Genomic DNA, 18769 nt, shown 5'->3' with positions numbered 1-18769 from the left:
CTAGTGGAACTGTTTTTTCAAATAAGTGATGTGCTTCTGTGAGTACTTTTTGGGGGGTGGAAAGCAATAATTTTGTCAGCTCTTATTTGACAAACTGAATCGAGCAAAGATGCATAAATCAAAAGGCACTCCAACAAAGAGCTGACTTTATTAGCACCTTTCCCATTTTTATTGGAAATATAGGACTTTTCCCCGCTATGATTTGTCATGAGGTTCATTTTAATCATTACTAGTCTTTTATTCATTTGAGGTTAAATACACTAGCGACTGAAAGTGTTTATGAGTGAAAACTGCAACCCACTTACTGGAGGAGATAGAGTTAACATGGGAACTTTCAAAGGCTGAAAAGGAAAATATTTATAGTGAGATTTAATTAGGCCCTCAGTAATAGAAATGCCACACACCAAAAAGGAGTAGTTTGGCAGGTGGTAGTAAATGTGTAAAATAAGAAGGTATAAAACACTGGGGGCTGTTCTATACTTAAATGTCCTTCCTAAAAGCGTTAAAAAAAATTTTTTTTTACACTATTATGGCTAAAGGAAATAGTTCTGAAGATACCAGTATGCTGTTCCAACAGTATAATTGGTTAGAAGTGAGCTAAGGCACACAGTATGTCCAGTGTGTCTGAATTTACACTCTAGCTCTGCCACTTGCTGGCTGAATGACTATAAAACCATTTCTGTGCCCCAGTTTCCTTGTGCGTAAAGTGGGATTAATGATTCCTACCTCATAGAGTTGCTGCGAAGACTTAATGTGGTAATGCAGGTAAAGCACGTAGAGCAGTGCCCAACAAATGTAAGAGCTTATTAAACGATAGCTGCTATTCTCTCTAGAGTGGAGCTCTTTTTGGGTCAAGGATCTCTTCGTGAATTTGATGAAAGACAACACAGCCTATCTCTCCAGAGAAATAGACACACAAACACACACACGTGAATCACGCATAAATGGGTCTTGAAAGCCCATCCATGGATCCCAGGTTACATACTTTTTCAAAGCTTCTGCTACTGAGAAAAGAGGAATGAGGACCTAGAACTTAGGCTCATAATACACTAGAAACAGAAGCTGTTGACTTAAAAGTCTTCTCCTGTGACACTGTCTGGAAACTTGTTTCTGTTACTTTTGAAAGGTAGTAACTGAGGTGGTTAGCACAAGCTCTGGAGTCTGACCATCTGTGTTCAAGTTTTGGTTCAATCATTTACTAGTTTTGTGACCTTGAGCATAAAACTGACCTATAATTAAGGAGTTAAACAGTATCCTCCACTGAACTTAATTTTTTTTTAACAATAAGCTCCCTCTTCAGGTTTCCGGTCTTATAATGACAGTGATCTTTATCCCCTATAGTTGTCCCTGTTTTTTTCTTCTTTCACAGTTTTAATTCACCCTTTGTTTACCACATTTCAACTCTAGATCTTTTCATGTCATGTATGGATTAGGAATCTCCCCTTAACTTAAACTTCTACTTCCCAGACATCCTATACTCAATTGCTCTTAGAATTAGTTTCTTTAAATGCTATTCTTTAGGTTACTCTCTTACTAAAATCCTAAGTTATCCCAGTTACATTCCTAAGCATATTTATAGTTCTCAGATTGATATTCAGGTTCCTTATTCTCTACTCATTTGTTTTTCATCCTAATGTAGTGTTTGCTCCAAGCCTTCCATTTCTGTACAACTTGCTAAATTCTATTTTAATGTTTTACAGGTGAAATAAATAGCACCATTTATTGAGTGCTTACTCTGTCATAGGCACTATTCTAAATGCTTTTCTGTATCTTTTCACCAAATCCTCATAACATACATGAGAGGTAGGAGGTGTTCCCCATATTATGGATGAGAGTAAGTTGCTCAAATAAAGCTAGTAAATGATGGACTTTGGATTCAAATCAGGATCTTTCTGACTCCAAGGCCTATGTTCTTACTCAGTATACTACACTGACTTCTAACCAAGCTCTAAAAGAAGGTAGGTGATTTACAGCTGGTGGCCACTAGAATCTCAGTCTCCAGACCTCAAGTCAACCTACTTTATTAGCTCATATTTAAGTCTAAATACTTGTGTACTATATCTTTGGGCATATTACTTTACTTAATCCCTGCCCTCAAGTAGCTCAGTCTAGCAAGAGGCAGATGAATATAGAATGTGAGAAATGCTGCCGTAACAGATGGAGCAGTTAATTCGGCTTAGACGTCTCAGGAAGGGGCTTAGACATAGAAAAGGAGCATGTTGGTAAGAGGGCATTCCTGACTAAGCAAACAATGTAAAGGCAGTTAAAGGAGAGAGACATTGCACTGTGGGTTTAAGGAGCAGAATAACCTGCTAAGACTGGGCAAGTGAATGAGAGTGAAGAGAGGGTATCTGGAAATAAGGCTGGGTCCAAGTTGTGAAAGTTAGCCATCATAAGGGGATTCTCATAAGGGTAGGGATTTTTAAAACTCCCATTAATAATTAAATGTCTTGGGACATTTAAGTTATTTAATTTATAAGTTCTGATTTATTAGATAAGTACTGATAAAATAGAGAAATGTTCAGTAGATCAATAAGATTAAGCATTAAAGTTTATAAAAAACAAAACTCAATTGGTAATGTAAACTGGCACCCCCATCCCTCCCCAGCTGAGAAACAGAGAATAACATAGGAAAAAGAGAACCCCTAGACCAGATTTAAGGTCAGAGAGACTTTCCTCATATAAACACTAGGCTCTTGTGATCTCTTGACTTAATGGTTAAACTAGGTTTGCAAAATGAGAACTAACAATACATGGTAAATAACAGCCCCTTGGCTAAGACAAAACATCAGAAAACGCAGAGTTGTAGCTTTCTAAATGTTCATGCCAGTAACAGTCTGAAATAATCTACTTTTATAGCTTCAGTTTGTCTTAATAAGCATGGTTTCCAGTACCACAAAAATATTTATCAGTCACATGAAGGCATTTCAGTACTCTTGCAACCTGAACAAGAACATAAAACATTTCTTCCTTATCAGTTTACTTTCAAACAAAGGGCCATTTACAGGTTAAAGTTCCCCTGTCTTACTTTAAAGGATTAACCTTTCTTCCAGCCATAGTCATTAAATCTTTATTTAGTATATTCTCTCATTCAGAGAATAAATTTGATAAACATAAGTTGTTGTAAAATACCCTAACAGTAGTTTTTTGATAGGTAATTTGATTATTAGAGTTGTAAATACAAAAAGATGACCAGAAATAAGAGACTGTTTCTAACAAAGCTTCAGGAAAATCTTGATTATTAAAACCCTTGTATCTTACAAGTCTTGCATACAGTTTTAGCTCTTCAGAGCCCTCTATCAATAAGGCACCTGCAATAGTAAAAAAAAAAATTGCTACTGCAGCCTTGGGAACACCTCTCAGTGTTGTGTTGTTGCTTCTCTCACAAAGTACACTTTTTTTTTTTTTTTTTTATTACTCTTTTTTTTTTTTTTTTTTTTTTTAATAGCTACTTTATTTATTTATTTATTTATTTTTCGCTGTGTTGGGTCTTCGGTTCGTGCGAGGGCTTTCTCTAGTTACGGCAAGTGGGGGCCACTCTTCATCGCGGTGCGGGGACCGCTCTTCATCGCGGTGCGCGGGCCTTTCACTATCGCGGCCCCTCCCGTTGCGGGGCACAGGCTCCAGACGCGCAGGCTCAGTAGTTGTGGCTCACGGGCCCAGCTGCTCCGTGGCATGTGGGATCTTCCCAGACCAGGGCTCGAACCCGTGTCCCCTGCATTAGCAGGCAGATTCTCAACCACTGCGCCACCAGGGAAGCCCACAAAGTACACTTTTAATCAAGAGTCATACCTTTATGTACATCCTAAATTCCAAGTATAAACATTGCAATTGAACTAATGGACTGGAGTAAAATCATAAATCCTTAGATTAACCATAGCAGCCTCTCATGAGGCTCTCATGAATTATTTGAATTTCATAAAAATATGAAGTGTTAACACAGGGTGGAATGGCAACTGATTTTCTGAAAGCTCGCACATTGAGACACATGAAATTTCAAGCTGTTGTGTGGAGCTATTCTGGTACCAGGCAGCATCCCCTCACTGTATACATAGCAAACCTAGCTACTGGGTTTCTCAAAGCCAAACAAATGATGGTTTTGAAGATCAACATTGTCCTTTGCCCTATCCATGACACAAAATGGAGGACTCTTCCTGTGTTTGATTCCCTTTAGCTTATTTGAGATGAGCCCTGGAAAGGAAAAAGATCATTGAGTGAAATATAACCTCCTGGAATATCACCTCCTCACTGCAGATATCCTTGACAACAACAGGAGCCTTTCATTCAGCCGGATTGCAACAGGTTCCAAGTCAGTGTCCTGTATGGTTCACATGCTCCTGGAGAACATCATGCAAACTTCTTCTTGGTGGCTGTGAACCTCTCCATGTACTGAAAATCATCAAAGAATACATGTGTTATTTTGCCCTGAGCAAATAACTAACTTATTGGTTATTTAGGATTTTATGATTTTTTTTTCCTTTAGGTTTTTATGGCCCTTCATTTCCTACAAAATCTACCTATTCTAGATGCAAATTTAAAGCACATGGTTTTGTGGGGTGTTTTTTTTTTTTCTTTATATCTTAATAGGACACCTATCAAAAGAAAAAGATGCTTTACAACAAGCTGTCTAGAGAAAAATCTCATCTTGGCACAACACCATTTGGCTGATTCTCAGAACCCACCTCCAAAATGGAGAAGAAATCCTTATTGACATAAACGGATTATACATACGTCCTGTACCTAGTAACGCTTGTGTGAGTTACTTCACCTTTCTCTTCTCTGGAGCAGTGACTAGAAATTCAGAAGTACACTAATACATACCTTATCGTAGCCTTCCAGTTCTCGAAGTTTCTTTATTTCAAAAAGGTTGCCTTCTACAGCAAGCAGACAGATCTGGGAATCACTGAGGATGCTCTGTGGAAGCATACTGAGCTCAAGACAATTCTCCTCCAAACGAAGAACTTTAAGGCGAGGACAGCAAGATATCTTCACTGAGATCTGAGCTATCTATTGAACAAGTTAAAAAAGGGATAATGGGAAAAAGTAATAAGCACTGTAATGATTATTTTTTACTAAATTAAAAATCTTTACTTGACTATTTGTCCTAGTTCTTTCTTCTACCACCTCCATTTTCTCACTACCCACTCATTCCAGAAGCCTCTTGTGTTATCCAGCTTCTGTTACTACTCCACTTTTGTGGGGGAAAAAAAACAAATCTTTTTTGAAGGTCACCAGTGGCTTTTTGGAAACATTTTTCTGATAATAAAAGCACTGTTCATTATAGAAAATTTGAGGATCATACGAGTTTAGAGAAAAGAGTTACCTGAAATCCATCACTGTAAACATTTTGGTACATTTACTGCCAATCTTTTATGTGTAAATAGATGCCAGCCACTTTACTGCCAAAGTCAAGGATTCGTTGCCCTCATTGCCTGTTGCATTTGACTGTGCTATCTATCCCTTCCTTGAAACTCCCACTTCTTGTACCTAAGTGCTGTGTTTTTCTTCCTATCTTTTGAATTATTCCTGATTTTTGGCTTCCCTTCTTGTTCGTATGGACATTTTTCAAGCAGCAGTCCCTAATACTTAATATTCAATCTTTCTAAACTTTCTCCTAGAAAGCTCATTCATTCTTAAAGCTATCACTTCTGTTAAGCTATCTATCTACATTCATTTCTGCTCACCTCTATTCCACTCCTATGTCTCTGATTTTTAGTAAAACACATTGGATGTTTCACCATCATAACCCACTCAGCATGCCCATTCCCAATAGCACCACTCTTCTTTTAGGCTCTTGAGCTCAATACCAAGCAGTTATCTTTGATTCATTCAGCTCTTCTGCCCTTTAAATGCTCCAAGCCACCTAGTTATATTTACTATGCCTGGTATCATCTCAGACCATCACCTGGGACCTTGTTAAAACTGCAAATTCAAAAAAAAAAACAAAAAAACTGCAAATTCTCAGACCCTACCCCAGACCTACAAAATCAGAAACAATGAGTGTGGAGCCCAGTGATCTCTTACCCAGCTCTCCGGGTTATTCTGATGCACACTAAAACCTGAGAACCATTGATTTAAGGCAGCATAGATGAATGTGGAGCAAGTGCTCAATTTGCTTAACAAGTTTTTTCCAATATTTTTCCCCAAATATTCAGAATTTTTTTCCAAAAAGCTCAAGTACGTACAAGAATATCCACTTTAAGGAAAAGATAAAGCCAATCTCGTCCAAGACTGACTGAATTTCATCATAACGTAAGGTCAGGACAATCTAGAACAGTTTTGTCCAATAAAACTTATTGCAACTAGTGGAATGTTCAATATCTGTGCTGTCCGATATGGTAGCCTAGTAGCTGTATTGAGCCATACTTGAAATATGGCTAGTGCAACCGAGGAACTGAATTTTTAAGTCTAATTTAAATGAATTTTAATGGCCATGTGGCTAGTGGCTACTGTAATGGACTCTGCAGATCTAGAAGCATAGGCACTAGAAAAACTAAAGACTACCCAGTCTCACTACGATCAGTGTTTCATCATTTGTGCCTTATGTCTAGACCAAAGATTGTTTCTCCAGTCAGATACATGTTAACCAAAGAGTTTCTGAAGTTATGGAAATAAATTTCAAACACTGCAATTAAAGCTGTCCAACAAACTCCAAAAATCCTATCACTGATGGTTTTTCCGCAAAAGCAGGACACACACTTGACAAAGATGTCAGCAAAAGGACAACTGAATGAACTCTGATGTCCAACTCTGAGAACATGAGTTTAAGCCTCTTTTCCACTCTATCTTCTTGACATAGCTCCTTGCTAGATGATTAGAGGTATATTTGAGGATGATCTGAAGAACTCAAGGTTTGTGAGACAGAGGTTTAACTTTTGAAATTACCTCACCCTGTTACCCATACTACCCTCCAAAAAACACCTACACAACAAACACACCCAGTGTCTCAACTAACTTCATGGCACTTTGGGCTTTGAAATTAGTCCAGCCCATAGAATATACCTTTCTTCTAGCCTCTGATACCCCTCTCCATGATTACAGTTTAGAGAACAATTGTTTATTCAGGAGACCGTAAACCCACATACATGCTGTAGAAATAAACGCTTAAGCTCTAGACCTGGTTCTGGTTGAGGTTGAGTTCGATGACCTGCAGCTCCCGCACTGTGTCAGGTATGCTCCGAATTTGGTTCTTGGAGAGATCCACTACATCCAGGTGCCGTAGGTTACAAAGTTGGGGTGGTAGTGCTCTCAGCTGGTTCCCAGAGAGGCTCAGGGTCTTAAGGGCAGATAGTTGCCCAAAAGTAGATGGCAGCTCTCTCAACTGATTGTTGTTTAGGCTTAGTGTCTCTAGTTTCTTCAGATTGCATAACTCATCAGGAAGGACAGCTGGCAAAGAAAAATTTAAAAACCTGAATCCAATACAGCTGAAAAACACCTTTGATGGAGTTTATTAAAACTATATGGCAGTCTGTTATGCCTCTTGTTAATATACATAGGCATTTCACAGGTTGTGCCATTTTTAAATATTGCATTTTTACCAACATAGTCTTCAGAAGGTGAGGGTGCCATCAAAATTCAGGAAAGCATTATGTGTATAATAGGCTCCTTTTGTGAAGGGGCCACTGCACAATCCCACAGCAATTTTGTGGGATTTGGAAGGCCCTCTCCTTTCCATCCCATCCGCCCTTCCAAATTAGCAGCAAAATTAGCTCTGTTTACATTACACCCCAAAGATGGTCCCTTTGAAGTCCAAATTAACCTCCTACCAATCATTACACCAGGAGAGGAGGCTTATAGATGTAATTACAAGAGATAGAAAGCTTCAAGGACTCTGACATTCTTCTGCATCTTGAGCTCCTGAACAGTTTCATAACAACAAAAATCAGCTTGTAAGAAAAAAACCTTTTTTTTTTAAGATTCTGATACATTTATTTGAAAACCAGTTTAATAACATTATAATCATACTCCACACTCTATTCCAAGAGAAAAACCACCCTTCTTAACAGCTGATAACTAGCAAAATTCCCAGGCGCAAAAGCCATACTCAGTTTGTTGTTGTTCAAGGACAGGCTCTTCAGCAGAGTGAACTTCCCTATAATCATAGGCGGTAGACTCTCGATCTTGTTGTTGGACAAGTCGATGGTCCTGAGATTGCTTGTCAGCTTCTGCAACTCTGAGGGGAACTGAAGAAAGGGGCTCTCAGCGCGGAGAATCCCTTACCTATTAACTTCACCGCCCGCCGTCCCTCTCCCTTTCAATTCCCTTGGTCGGATCCCTCCCAGTCTCACCTCGGTCAGCCCACGGTCCTTAAGCTGAAAGACACCAGTTTTCTGCGCGGTTTCCACATGAGCGCGGAGGGCGCTGTTTCCCATCCTAGCGCCAAGGCTCAGGTCTCTGCGGGAAGGAGGAGAGCTGTCACCACTCGGTCCGGCACCCAGCCACCCCGTCGGCCTCCCGGCTAAGTCTCAAGCTCCAGCTGTCACCTCCTGCCGATCCCTGGATCTTGGGGGCCAGCTCAAGAGTGGCAAGGAAGAAAGGGAAGAACACCAGGCCCCGCCGCTTTTGCAGCTGTTCCAAGGCTAGACGCCGCTAGGAGCCTACAGAGGATCAGGGATCCCCGAACTCGCCTCCTACCCCTCAGCTCACAGCCGGCTCCGCAGGGGAAGACCCGGGACCCGCGCTCGCCTGGGATGCGCTCCCCAGGCTTCCGCCGGGGCGGAAACGGCCTGTGACGTCATCGAGCCGCGCGGTGCGTTCGGCTCACTCTCCGCGCCACCCGGAAAGGTGACTCCCAGCCATGGCTGCGGCGAACCCCTGGGACCCGGCATCCGAGCCAAACGCTGCGGGGCTACTGCTGGACCATTTCGTAGCTTCGGGGTTGGTTACTCAGGTGCGTGGGGGGCGATGGCGTCATTAAGGGGGTGCCCACGGTGGCGACAGAAGATGGCCGTGAGATGGTGGTGCTGGCTGCGGGAGTGGGTGGGAGGGTGCTGGCTGGGGGCTGTTCTAGAGTCGGGGCCGATGGAGCTCTTTGTAGGCAGCAGAAGTGACTGGTCGGCGGTGGGTTCTGCAAAAGCGGGGCTCTAAGGAGATGGTGTTTCAAGTGTCTGGCAGGCGAGTTATCCCAGGTCAGTTCTTGGGCGGTAATAAAGACTAGTGTTACCCGCCTTTTTTCATCCAGTGATACCGCCTCTAGATTGTAATCGGTGGCGGGGTTGGGAAATAACGGGTAGGTAGTTAAAACATACGTTCCCAAAGAACGCTCGTTTGTGTGAAATATTGAAGCATTACGGGAGGCGCCGGGTACAGGAGAGCGCCAAGGGAAGCACGCATCTTTAAAGGCCGGGGGGGAACAAAAAAGCATTGGTGAAGAAGACCCGAGAGACCTTGGAACATGTTTGGAGGAAGGGATTAATTTTGAGAAGGAGAGAAGAGGGAGATTAGCCCAAGGAGTGGTAGTTTTAGGTTCGGCGGGAAGAGCATGTTCATAGGCCAAAGGGAACAAGCCAACAGAGGGAGAAATTGAAGATGTGAGGGAATGATGGAATAGAAATGGCAGATGTGACAAGGGAATGGGAAAAGTGGGGTTGAGAGAAGGGAAAGAAATTTTGAGATAATGAGGAAGTTGAGGAATTTCACTAAAAAGGCAACTGAGAAAAATAGAAAAGGTAAAACCATCTACAGAGATTAGCACTATGCACATGATGAAAGATTTATGAAAAATAGACAACTTTTTATACCTAGAAGAGTCATTAGAGAATTCTACTACCTACTTACAGTAATTTTAAGATGCAGAAACTAGGACCTGAGGAGACCAAGAAACGTGTCCAGGGCCACTCAACTAGTGAAGTAGAGTTAGATCCCAGAGCTCTCCCTTTTCTGACACATTATATCATCTCTAAAATGAACTGTGATAGATGATAGATACTGTAACACTATCTTGAAAGAGTTTAAACGTCTGTTGAAGGACTTTTCTAGATTACTTGAAGACCTAGTAGCCAGACCTAATGGATTTTGGGGGAAACGAGGGGTAGGAATGAATGCGTTGGAAAATAGGCAAAACAACCACAGCACTCCCCAGTTCTCACCTTCCTCACTTCTCTCCTGTGTTTTCTTGCTACCAGATTGCCTAGTGCTCTCACCTGTATTGTCCAGTTCTGTAACAAAGTAATTTGGTAAATTCATACTATAAGACATTTGGGACTGAGAATTGGGCTGGGGGTTGTCTTTGGGAGGATCTTCGTAGTGTCCTTCAAGTAACACTAATTAGACAGATACCTGTTTTGCCAATCCATAGCTCCTTAAGACCTTCTTATAGGGACTTCCCTGGTGGTGCAGTGATTAAGAATCCGCCTGCCAATGCAGGGGACACGGGTTCGATCCCTGGTCTGGGAAGATCCCACATGCCACGGAGCAACTAAGCCCATGCGCCACAACTACTGAGCCCAGGTGCCACAACTACTTGAAGCCCATGCGCCTAAAGCCCGTGCTCTGCAACAAGAGAAGCCAGAGCAATGAGAAGCCCGCACACCCCAACGAAGAGTAGCCTCTGCTCGCCACAACTAGAGAAAGCCCGCGCACAGCAACAAAGACCCAACGCAGCCATAAATAAATAAATAAGTAAATAAATGTTTTTTAAAAAGACCTTCTTATAATCTTACTGCACAGCTAGGCCCAGTGAGGAAACTTTGAAGATTTGTAGCATAATTTTATATAAAAAACCTATTTTTTAAAATTATTTTTTATTTTATTTATTTATTTATGGCTGTGTTGGGTCTTCGTTTCTGTACGAGGGCTTTCTCTAGTTGCGGCGAGCGGGGGCCACTCTTCATCGCGGTGCGCGGGCCTCTCACTATCATGGCCTCTCTTGTTGCGGAGCACAGGCTCCAGACGCGCAGGCTCAGTAGTTGTGGCTCACGGGACTAGTTGCTCTGCGGCATGTGGGATCTTCCCAGGCCAGGGCTCGAACCCGTGTGCCCTGCATTGGCAGGCAGATTCTCAACCACTGCGCCACCAGGGAAGCCCAAAAAACCTATTTTTATTACAAGGATTTATCATTGATTCTTTCAAAATGATGTATTATATGATCCCTTTAAACAGTCCATCCCTTTAGTGCACATCCTCCCATGTGAATTAAAAATTGAGTGATGCTTAAAATTGTGATGTGATATGATACAACTCTTATAGAAAATATAGTTTGTTTCAGCTTTGTTCTTTTTTTTTTAATATTTATTTATTTAGGCTCCCCTGGGTCTTAGTTGCAGCGCACGGGATCTTTAGTTGAGGCATGCAAACTCTTAGTTGTGGCATGCATGCAGGATCTAGTTCCCTGACCAGGGATCAAACTCAGGCCCCCTGCATTGGGAGCACGAAGTCTTACCCACTGGACCACCAGGGAAGTCCCAGTTACTGAGCATTTATAATGTTTAGTTCTTTCTGTCTGGAATACCTTTTCCTTTCCATCCATCATGAGCTTGTTAAGGGCAGAGAGCTTGTTTCATTCATCCTTGAATCTTCTATTGCCTAACTCAATAAATGTTATAAAATTGATTATCATCAGTCAGCAAACGTTTGCTATGAAGGGCCAGAGAATAAGTATTTGAGGCTTTTAGGTCCATAGGGTTGCAACTAGGCTGTTGTAGTATGAAAACAACATGAGATAATAAGTAAATGAATGAGCAAAGTTGAATTTCAATAAAACTTTATTTCTGGACCCTGAAATTTGAATTTCATATAATTTTCATGTGTCACAGAATGTTTTTCTTTTGATTTTTTTTCTCCAACAATTAAGAAATATAAAAACCATTCTTAGCCCTTAAGCTATACAAAAACAGGCAATGGGTGCATTTAGTTCATAGGCTGTAGCTTCCCAATCCCTGGCCTATATGATATCTGAAGTTCTTTCCTGTGCTAACATTCTAGAAAAGAAAAAGAGGATAGAAAAAATTATGGATGAAGCCAAGGGATGAACAAGATAATATTCTTATTCTGAGATAACCTGCAGTTTAAGAAAGCAGTATAATATAGAATGAAAGGATAAAAAGGAGATGGGGGGTAGGCTTTTTCAAGGAATAATTATGCCTGGACAAAACATTCCTTTATCTAAGAGAAGGAGAATGCGGAAAGAGACAGTATGAATGACTTGTAACCAATAGAGGTCATTTAGTGAATCAGGTGAATGATTCCATAGCCCAGGAAGTGTTTAATTTTAGCCCCAGGAAGGTCTGAGAGACTAGGTCATTTGTGTAGAAGTGATTCTCCAACAATTTCAACTTTAGAATTCTTTGGTAAGCTATCAGCAATGCCAGTCTATTGTGCATGATGCCTTAAGAAATAGTACAAAGTGATTTTCTTCTTTGTTTTTCTTATTTTTAAAATATTAATATTTGGGCAAAAGATTTGTGATGGTTGAGGTTTTAAAAAACAGGAAATATACATTGCACTGTCCTACTCTGTATTTCATTTTTCAGGGGCAGCGTTGGACATGGTATATCCTCATATTTTAGACACGTGGGCATGCTATTCCAACACACACAAAAACTCTGACATATTGCTGCTTTCTCTGTTCACTTACCAATAGGAGATGTTAAATATATCTAAGAAATCAACTTCTTGCTTTGTGAACTTCTCCAGACTACAGCAGATCACAGATATTCAAGCTGAAATCTACCAGGTAAATTATGTTGGAGTTTTTACTTTCTACCTCTAGTATGGAAAAAAATCTTAACTGGCTCCAACAGTAATCCTCTTGCACGCAGAACAGTGTCTAGCACATAGTCATATAGGCTTTTCTTTGCAGTAGTTAGTAGTAGTAATGGTCATAGTAATAGTTAGGAGTAGTAGCAGTAGCAGCCACAGGGCTTGAACACCAAAATGAAAAGATTCAGTAAATCCCTGGGCTCTCATAACAAATCATCCTCTTGGTCCCCTTAAATATTCCTAACTTAAAGACTGTCCATTTTTATCAAAGCCTTTACTTCAGGCTACTTTCTGCATGAGCTAAGTGTTTTTTTGTTTCTAATGTAGAAAAACCTGGAAATTGAACTCCTAAGACTAGAAAAAGATGCAGCAGATGTTGTCCATCCTTCCTTTTTGGGTAAGTGGTTTAGTTAAATGAGTAATCATTGGAATTTCAACTTTTTCTTGGATTACTTTAAATAAGCACTAGGCTATAAAATTATGATAATTTTTCCAGGTATTGCCCCAAAGCTAACAAAGTCAGTAGAGCTTAAAAGACAAAAGCTGAAGAACTTTCCAGATGAAAGGATCCTAAAGGGACATGACAGCTAAAGCACAGTATAGTCATGGATTGAATATTTGATTAGAAAAAAATTTTTTTGATATAAATGACATTATTGAGATATTTGGTGATGTTTAAATATAGGCTGTATTAAATATTGGTAGTATTGTACTAATGTTAAATTATCTGAATTTGATACTTGTAGTATAGTTATATAAGAGAATGTTCCTATTTTGGGAAATACATGCTGAAGTTTTAGGAGTAAAAGGTCATGACATCTGCAACTTACTCTCAAATTGGTTAGCAAAAATATACGTATGGGCGTGTAGAGAAGAAGGGGAAAAAAAGAAAACGTAGCCAAATGTTAGTTGGTGAGTCTAGGTGAAATGTATATGGGAGTTCAATCAATGAGCTATTCTTGAAACTTTTAAGTCTGAAATTTTTTCTAAATAAAAATTTAAAAGAGGCAATTGACAGCCATTAACTGAATTCTGGGGAAAATATTGAAATAAAAGTAGCTTATAAGACAAATGTTTGTTTTTTAATGCTCATATAGAATATTAGAGACAGACACTTTATGTGAAGAATATGGCTCTGGCTATAAAAACTGAACTAGGAGAATTGGGAAACACAAAGAATTTAGCACTAGATTGGGTTGTCAGTAGGAAAAGTAAGAGAAAATAGTTGAAAATGAAACTGGTATTGGTATTAAAGACAGCAAAGGGGAGATATTTAGGAGAGAAATGGTGGGATTACTTTTTGACCATTGATAGTATTAGTGACTTCAAAACTTGTCCTGTTGCTAACTATAATTACTGTTTCTGGTTTGTGTAGCTCAGAAGTGTCATACTCTTCAAAGCATGAATAATCATTTGGAAGCAGTGCTAAAAGAAAAGCGGTCCCTCAGGCAAAGACTGTTGAAACCCATGTGCCAAGAAAACTTGCCTATTGAAGCTGTTTATCACAGGTTAGACTAAAAAGTAGACGTTAACAGTCACACATGTTCCCTGAGGGTAGTTTTTGTTTAGACTAGTAGTTATTTCATAGCATAATTCATTAAACAGTATATGAGTGATCGTATCTATTAACATTATTATTAATGCTGATACATTAAACCAGAAAGAAAATCCTTTACTTTTAAAGAATTATAGCAATGGTGAAGAGAAAGACATTCCTTTTGCCCGTTGTGTCTTAGGAATTATAAATAATGACTTTAATGAAAGAAATTAGATCCATAACATATAGTAATAGTAAGGTGGATAAAAATCATTTTTATTATCTATAGACAGCTTTCTGTGATGTAAATTTATTGTTGCATTGATGTTGCCACTATATAAAAATTCTGTTGGGGGAGTTTAAGCAGGGACAGATGAAAACAATGTCAACTAAAAGGAGAAAAATAACAGTTCTGATCTCACCTCTTCTGTTTATATGCCTCAAAGCCTTAGGCAAATGATTTAAGTTTTTGCCTTAGTTTCCCAATCCGTAGAATGGGGATGCTTTCTATTGCTCTCTTTCTCATAGGAGTATGGCAAGTATCAAATTGAAGGTGTAGGTTATTATTAATAATAAATAACAATAACATTAAAAAGCAGTCATCTGGGGATCTGATTGCTAACTTTCTCCACCAGTGCCTCACTAACTGACCCTGAGCAAATCAATATTTCCTCTAAGTATCAGATCTTTTATCTTGCAGTAAAATAATAAATATACAAATCCCATTCTTGTGGACATACTCAGTATCTATTCAATGTAGTTAAATATCATTAATGTGTATATTATACATTATATATATCAGAAGAACTGAGTAATAATTTTAAGGCATTTTGCAAATACAAAGATTCAAAGTAGTTTCATGTGTAGGCTATTTCAGTGAAGTACATTTATCCTTATTGTCTTCACCCTTCACAAAGAATGAGTAGATTGAAATGGAATGAGGTTTTATCTAGAGAAATTTTTTTTTTTTAAGTTCTTCACTCTTTTTTTAAAATTTATTTATTTTTTTAAATTTTTTAGAATTTTATTTTTGACTGCCTTGGGTCTTCGTTGCTGCGCACAGGCTTTCTCAAGTTGCAGTGAGCAGGGGCTACTCTTCGTTGTGGTGCGTGGGCTTCTCATTGCGGTGGCTTCTCTTGTTGCAGAGCATGGGCTCTAGGCGCTCAGGCTTCAGTAGTTGTGCCACGCAGCCTCAGTAGTTTGTGGCCCACAGGCTTAGTTGCTCTGTGGCATGTGGGATCTTCCCGGACCAGGGATCGAACCCGTGTCCCCTGCACTGGCAGGCGGATTCTTAACCACTGCACCGAAGTCCCAATTTTTTACTTATATGAGAAAATTATTAACATTGATGTTCGTCTAACATTAGATTGGGTTACAGATATGATTAGTGTTGTCTCTTTCTGTTTTTGTGTTTGGATGAAAAGTTAATTCCTGTCTAAAGTGAAAGAGAAGGACCTTTTTTGTCACTGATATTTCCATGAATGCAGAAAGGTTATTAACGGCTCATTGGGTGGATTGTAATTCTCTTAATTTCATATTAAAAGTCCTAATTAAAGGGAAAAAAGAGAACACAAAATACCTGAACTAAAAAAAAAAAGAGTTGACTTTTTTTCTCCCTCCTTCAGATACATGGTGCATTTGCTGGAGTTGGCGGTAACTTTCATTGAGCGATTAGAAGATCATCTTGAAATAATTAGAAATATCCCTCATTTAGATGAAAATCTAAAGAAAATGGTGAGTATTACCAATAACATTTAAGTACCTTAACTCCTTTCACATTGCTTTTAGCTATCTTTAGTTCTTTTATACTAGAATCTCAAATGTGTGATCTCCTTGTTTAACTTTTTTTGTTGGCTAATATTATGAGCAAATTACTTTTTTTTAATCAAGATGCCTTTTCTTTATTTAGAAGTCATCTTACATTGTTTTATTCCAATATTTAATAAATATGTGTTATCTTCATTGTACAAGGGACTATTCTATAGGTATCATGAGAGATAAACAGATATGACCAATCCCTGCCCTCAAATTCTCAAGGTTTGGTGAGAGAAAGTATAAGATACTCTCTACTTTATAGTATTGTATTTGCACAATGAGTGCAGCAGAGAATTATAAAGAAGATGCTATCTTTTAAGCACAGAGAAGGGGGTGATTACTTTCACTTTAGGGAGATTCGGAAGAGGATAGGAAGTAAGAATACTTGAATAAAGTTTTAAATAGGAGTTAGTAGCAAGCTCCATCTTGAAGAATCAGTGAAAACTGGATGTGCATCAGAAAGAGTAGTTCAGCCAAAAGCAGCGATGTGAGGAAAGCCATGAAAATTAGAGAGCACAGGTAGTGCTCAGTTGTCAACTTTTGGTGTCATAATTATTTATGATATAGTAATGTTGTATTAATGACACATGATTTCTCTCCTGTTTTCCCCTTCTTTCAAATGTTATAGAGCACAGCTTTAGCAGAGATGGATATTTTGGTGGCTGAGACAGCAGAACTGGCAGAGAATATACTCAAGTGGCGAGAACAACAGAAGGAGATTTCCTCTTGTATCCCCAGAATATTAGCTGAAGAAAATTTTCTTCATAAATGTGATGTTACAGTGCCTCCTTAACCTTTTACTTCTAAAGTTAATGTTCAAACTATTAATGCAAAGTAATTATCAACTTTTTATTTTTGTTTAATTATATGTAGTCATGTGAAGTCCATTTCTAGTCAATTATAACATGGGTATTTATAGACTTTGCCACTAGCAATACTGAAAGAGCCCTCTTTATATTGAAATACCAAGATTCCAAGTTCATTAAGACAAAACTGAATTTTCCTTTGTTTTTCATGTATTTTCATTCCACTTTTCAATAGAACTCAAATATAACTATGATAATTAACGTGAGTACATTAACTATATCTTAGGCAGCAGACTTTATTATGTTGTTTTTTTTAAAATGCTGTTTCTGAGTTAGAAGAGTCTTGAATCTGAAAGTATGTTGCTTATTCCTGTGAGATTGTCACTAAGTATGCAAAAAAGAGCAAAATAGCAGACCTGACCGCTATCCTTTGAAAGGCTTGCTTGTAAGGTTGGTCCTTGGCTGGCATCTGGGAACTTAGATTTCTAGGATTCCCTCCACTCTCACTGATAAGAGTTGCTCGCTGTGACTAAGGCGTTTGTAGAGTGTGGTTTGTGCTGAACACCAGCTTTCTTCCTGGGAGTCTAGAATTTTGGTATGTGCTAGGCAGAAGGTACCTATGTGACTAGCCCGCAATAATAACCCTGGCACTGCATCTTTAATGAGGTTTTGTGGTAGACAACATTTCACACATGTCACAACTCAGTTGCTGGGGGAATTAAGCACATCCTGTGGGACTCCACTGGCAGGGACTCTGGAAGATTGTGCCTGGTTTCCCCCGGACTTTGCCCCATACACCTTTCCCTTTGCTCTTTTGCTTTGTATGCTTTTGCTGTAGTAAATCATAGCCATGAGTACAGTCATATGCTGAATCCTATGACTCCTCCAAGCATATCATCAAACCCAGGAGGTGGGGAGGGGGGTCTTGGGGACCCGACACACTAAGCAATTCCAGAGGGTGTTCACTGGCAGCCTTAGAAATAGGCAAAGAAGAAAAGTAGAGCAAAGCAAAGAAAAAGGCACATTATTGTAAAACTTATAGAAGTTTTACCTTACAAATTGCTCAGATATTTTACCTGAGATTATTATGCATGTAAAAGGGAGTGGTATACTAACAGTAAGTCTCCGGATGCTTTCATTTATATCAGTAGTACAACTACCCTTGGCTTATTTTCAGACTTGGGGTTCTCATTTGCTTTTTTTTTTTTAATTTTTTAAATTTTATTTTATTTATTTATTTATTTTATTTTTGGCTGCGTCGAGTCTTAGTTGTGGCATGCGGGATCTTCGTTGCAGCGCCCAGGCTCTTTGTTGCGGCCCGCGGGCTTCTCTCTAGTTGTGGTGTGCGGGTTTTCTCTCTAGTTGTGGCGCGCGGGCTCCAGAGCACATGGGCTCTGGAGTTTGCGGCACACGGGCTCTCTCGTTGAGGCACGAGGGCTCAGTAGTTGTGGCGCGCAGGCTCAGTTGCCCTGCGCCATGTGGGATCCTAGTTCCCCAACCAGGGATCAAACCTGTGTCCCCTGCACTGGAAGGTGGATTCTTTACCGCTGGACCACCAGGGAAGTCCCCTCTTCTGCTTTAAATGGATGCTTCAATATTTTTATACTGTCCTATTCTCTGTATCACTGGAGTTCACTCATCCTTGTATTCATCACACTCTTAAAGGCAAGAAGACCTCAACATAGTGGATGAGTTAAGTAGTTGTTCATAAGGAAACAGGATCATTACCCAAAACTACCCTGCTAAAAAAAACATGTCTTGAAGCCTATTTTGCTGACCTTTGCAAATGGGATATAGAAGAGTGGTCATAATTTCTTGAACATTGCCTAGACTCTTTAAGCAAAACTTTTAGTTGTATTTCATTAGAAATCTGTTCAAGCCCAGCCTTGGTTTCAAACATCTTACTAAGCTT

General features: G+C 39.5%; 2 protein-coding genes across 5 annotated transcripts; one reads left to right on the top strand and one right to left on the bottom strand.

Moving 5' to 3' along the window:
• Positions 1-1896: 1896 nt before the first annotated feature.
• Positions 1897-8720, bottom strand: LRRC57 (leucine rich repeat containing 57). Of its 3 annotated transcripts, none has more exons than XM_059913511.1 (6): positions 8628-8720; positions 8289-8394; positions 8045-8183; positions 7118-7386; positions 4822-5007; positions 1897-4389 (listed from the first exon to the last, which is right to left on the bottom strand). In XM_059913511.1, exons 2-6 carry the CDS (start codon positions 8370-8372, stop codon positions 4348-4350), a joined length of 720 nt encoding a protein of 239 aa, XP_059769494.1. In that variant the 5' UTR covers positions 8373-8394; positions 8628-8720; the 3' UTR covers positions 1897-4347. The 3 variants fall into 3 exon arrangements, with proteins under 3 accessions (XP_059769494.1, XP_059769493.1, XP_059769492.1); XM_059913510.1 differs by having other exon boundaries at positions 8635-8718; XM_059913509.1 differs by having other exon boundaries at positions 8484-8711.
• Positions 8438-18769, top strand: HAUS2 (HAUS augmin like complex subunit 2). Of its 2 annotated transcripts, XM_059913514.1 has the most exons (6): positions 8439-8890; positions 12581-12673; positions 13027-13096; positions 14075-14207; positions 15862-15970; positions 16680-18769. In XM_059913514.1, the coding sequence occupies exons 1-6, from the start codon at positions 8798-8800 to the stop codon at positions 16842-16844; spliced, it is 663 nt and encodes a 220-aa protein (XP_059769497.1). In that variant the 5' UTR covers positions 8439-8797; the 3' UTR covers positions 16845-18769. The 2 variants fall into 2 exon arrangements, with proteins under 2 accessions (XP_059769498.1, XP_059769497.1); XM_059913515.1 differs by lacking the exon at positions 12581-12673 and having other exon boundaries at positions 8438-8890.

Source organism: Balaenoptera ricei, chromosome 2 (assembly GCF_028023285.1).
Source record: "Balaenoptera ricei isolate mBalRic1 chromosome 2, mBalRic1.hap2, whole genome shotgun sequence".
Lineage (NCBI taxonomy): Eukaryota > Metazoa > Chordata > Mammalia > Artiodactyla > Balaenopteridae > Balaenoptera > Balaenoptera ricei.
The sequence above is the reverse complement of the archived record's forward strand: the minus strand, read 5'-3'. Positions and strand labels throughout refer to the sequence as shown.

Excerpts from the sequence above, each read along its gene's own strand:
- HAUS2 (XM_059913514.1), top strand. The coding sequence starts at position 8,798 with ATGGCTGCGGCGAACCCCTGGGACCCGGCATCCGAGCCAAACGCTGCG. Across the intron at positions 8,891-12,580 it reads CTTCGGGGTTGGTTACTCAG|GAGATGTTAAATATATCTAA; the intron begins GTGCGTGGGGGG and ends ACTTACCAATAG. Across the intron at positions 13,097-14,074 it reads TGTCCATCCTTCCTTTTTGG|CTCAGAAGTGTCATACTCTT; the intron begins GTAAGTGGTTTA and ends TGGTTTGTGTAG.
- LRRC57 (XM_059913511.1), bottom strand. The coding sequence starts at position 8,372 with ATGGGAAACAGCGCCCTCCGCGCTCATGTGGAAACCGCGCAGAAAACT. Across the intron at positions 7,387-8,044 it reads CTTGAACAACAACAAACTGA|CTGTCCTTCCTGATGAGTTA; the intron begins GTATGGCTTTTG and ends TTTCTTTGCCAG. Across the intron at positions 4,390-4,821 it reads AACTGGAAGGCTACGATAAG|TACATGGAGAGGTTCACAGC; the intron begins GTATGTATTAGT and ends GATGATTTTCAG.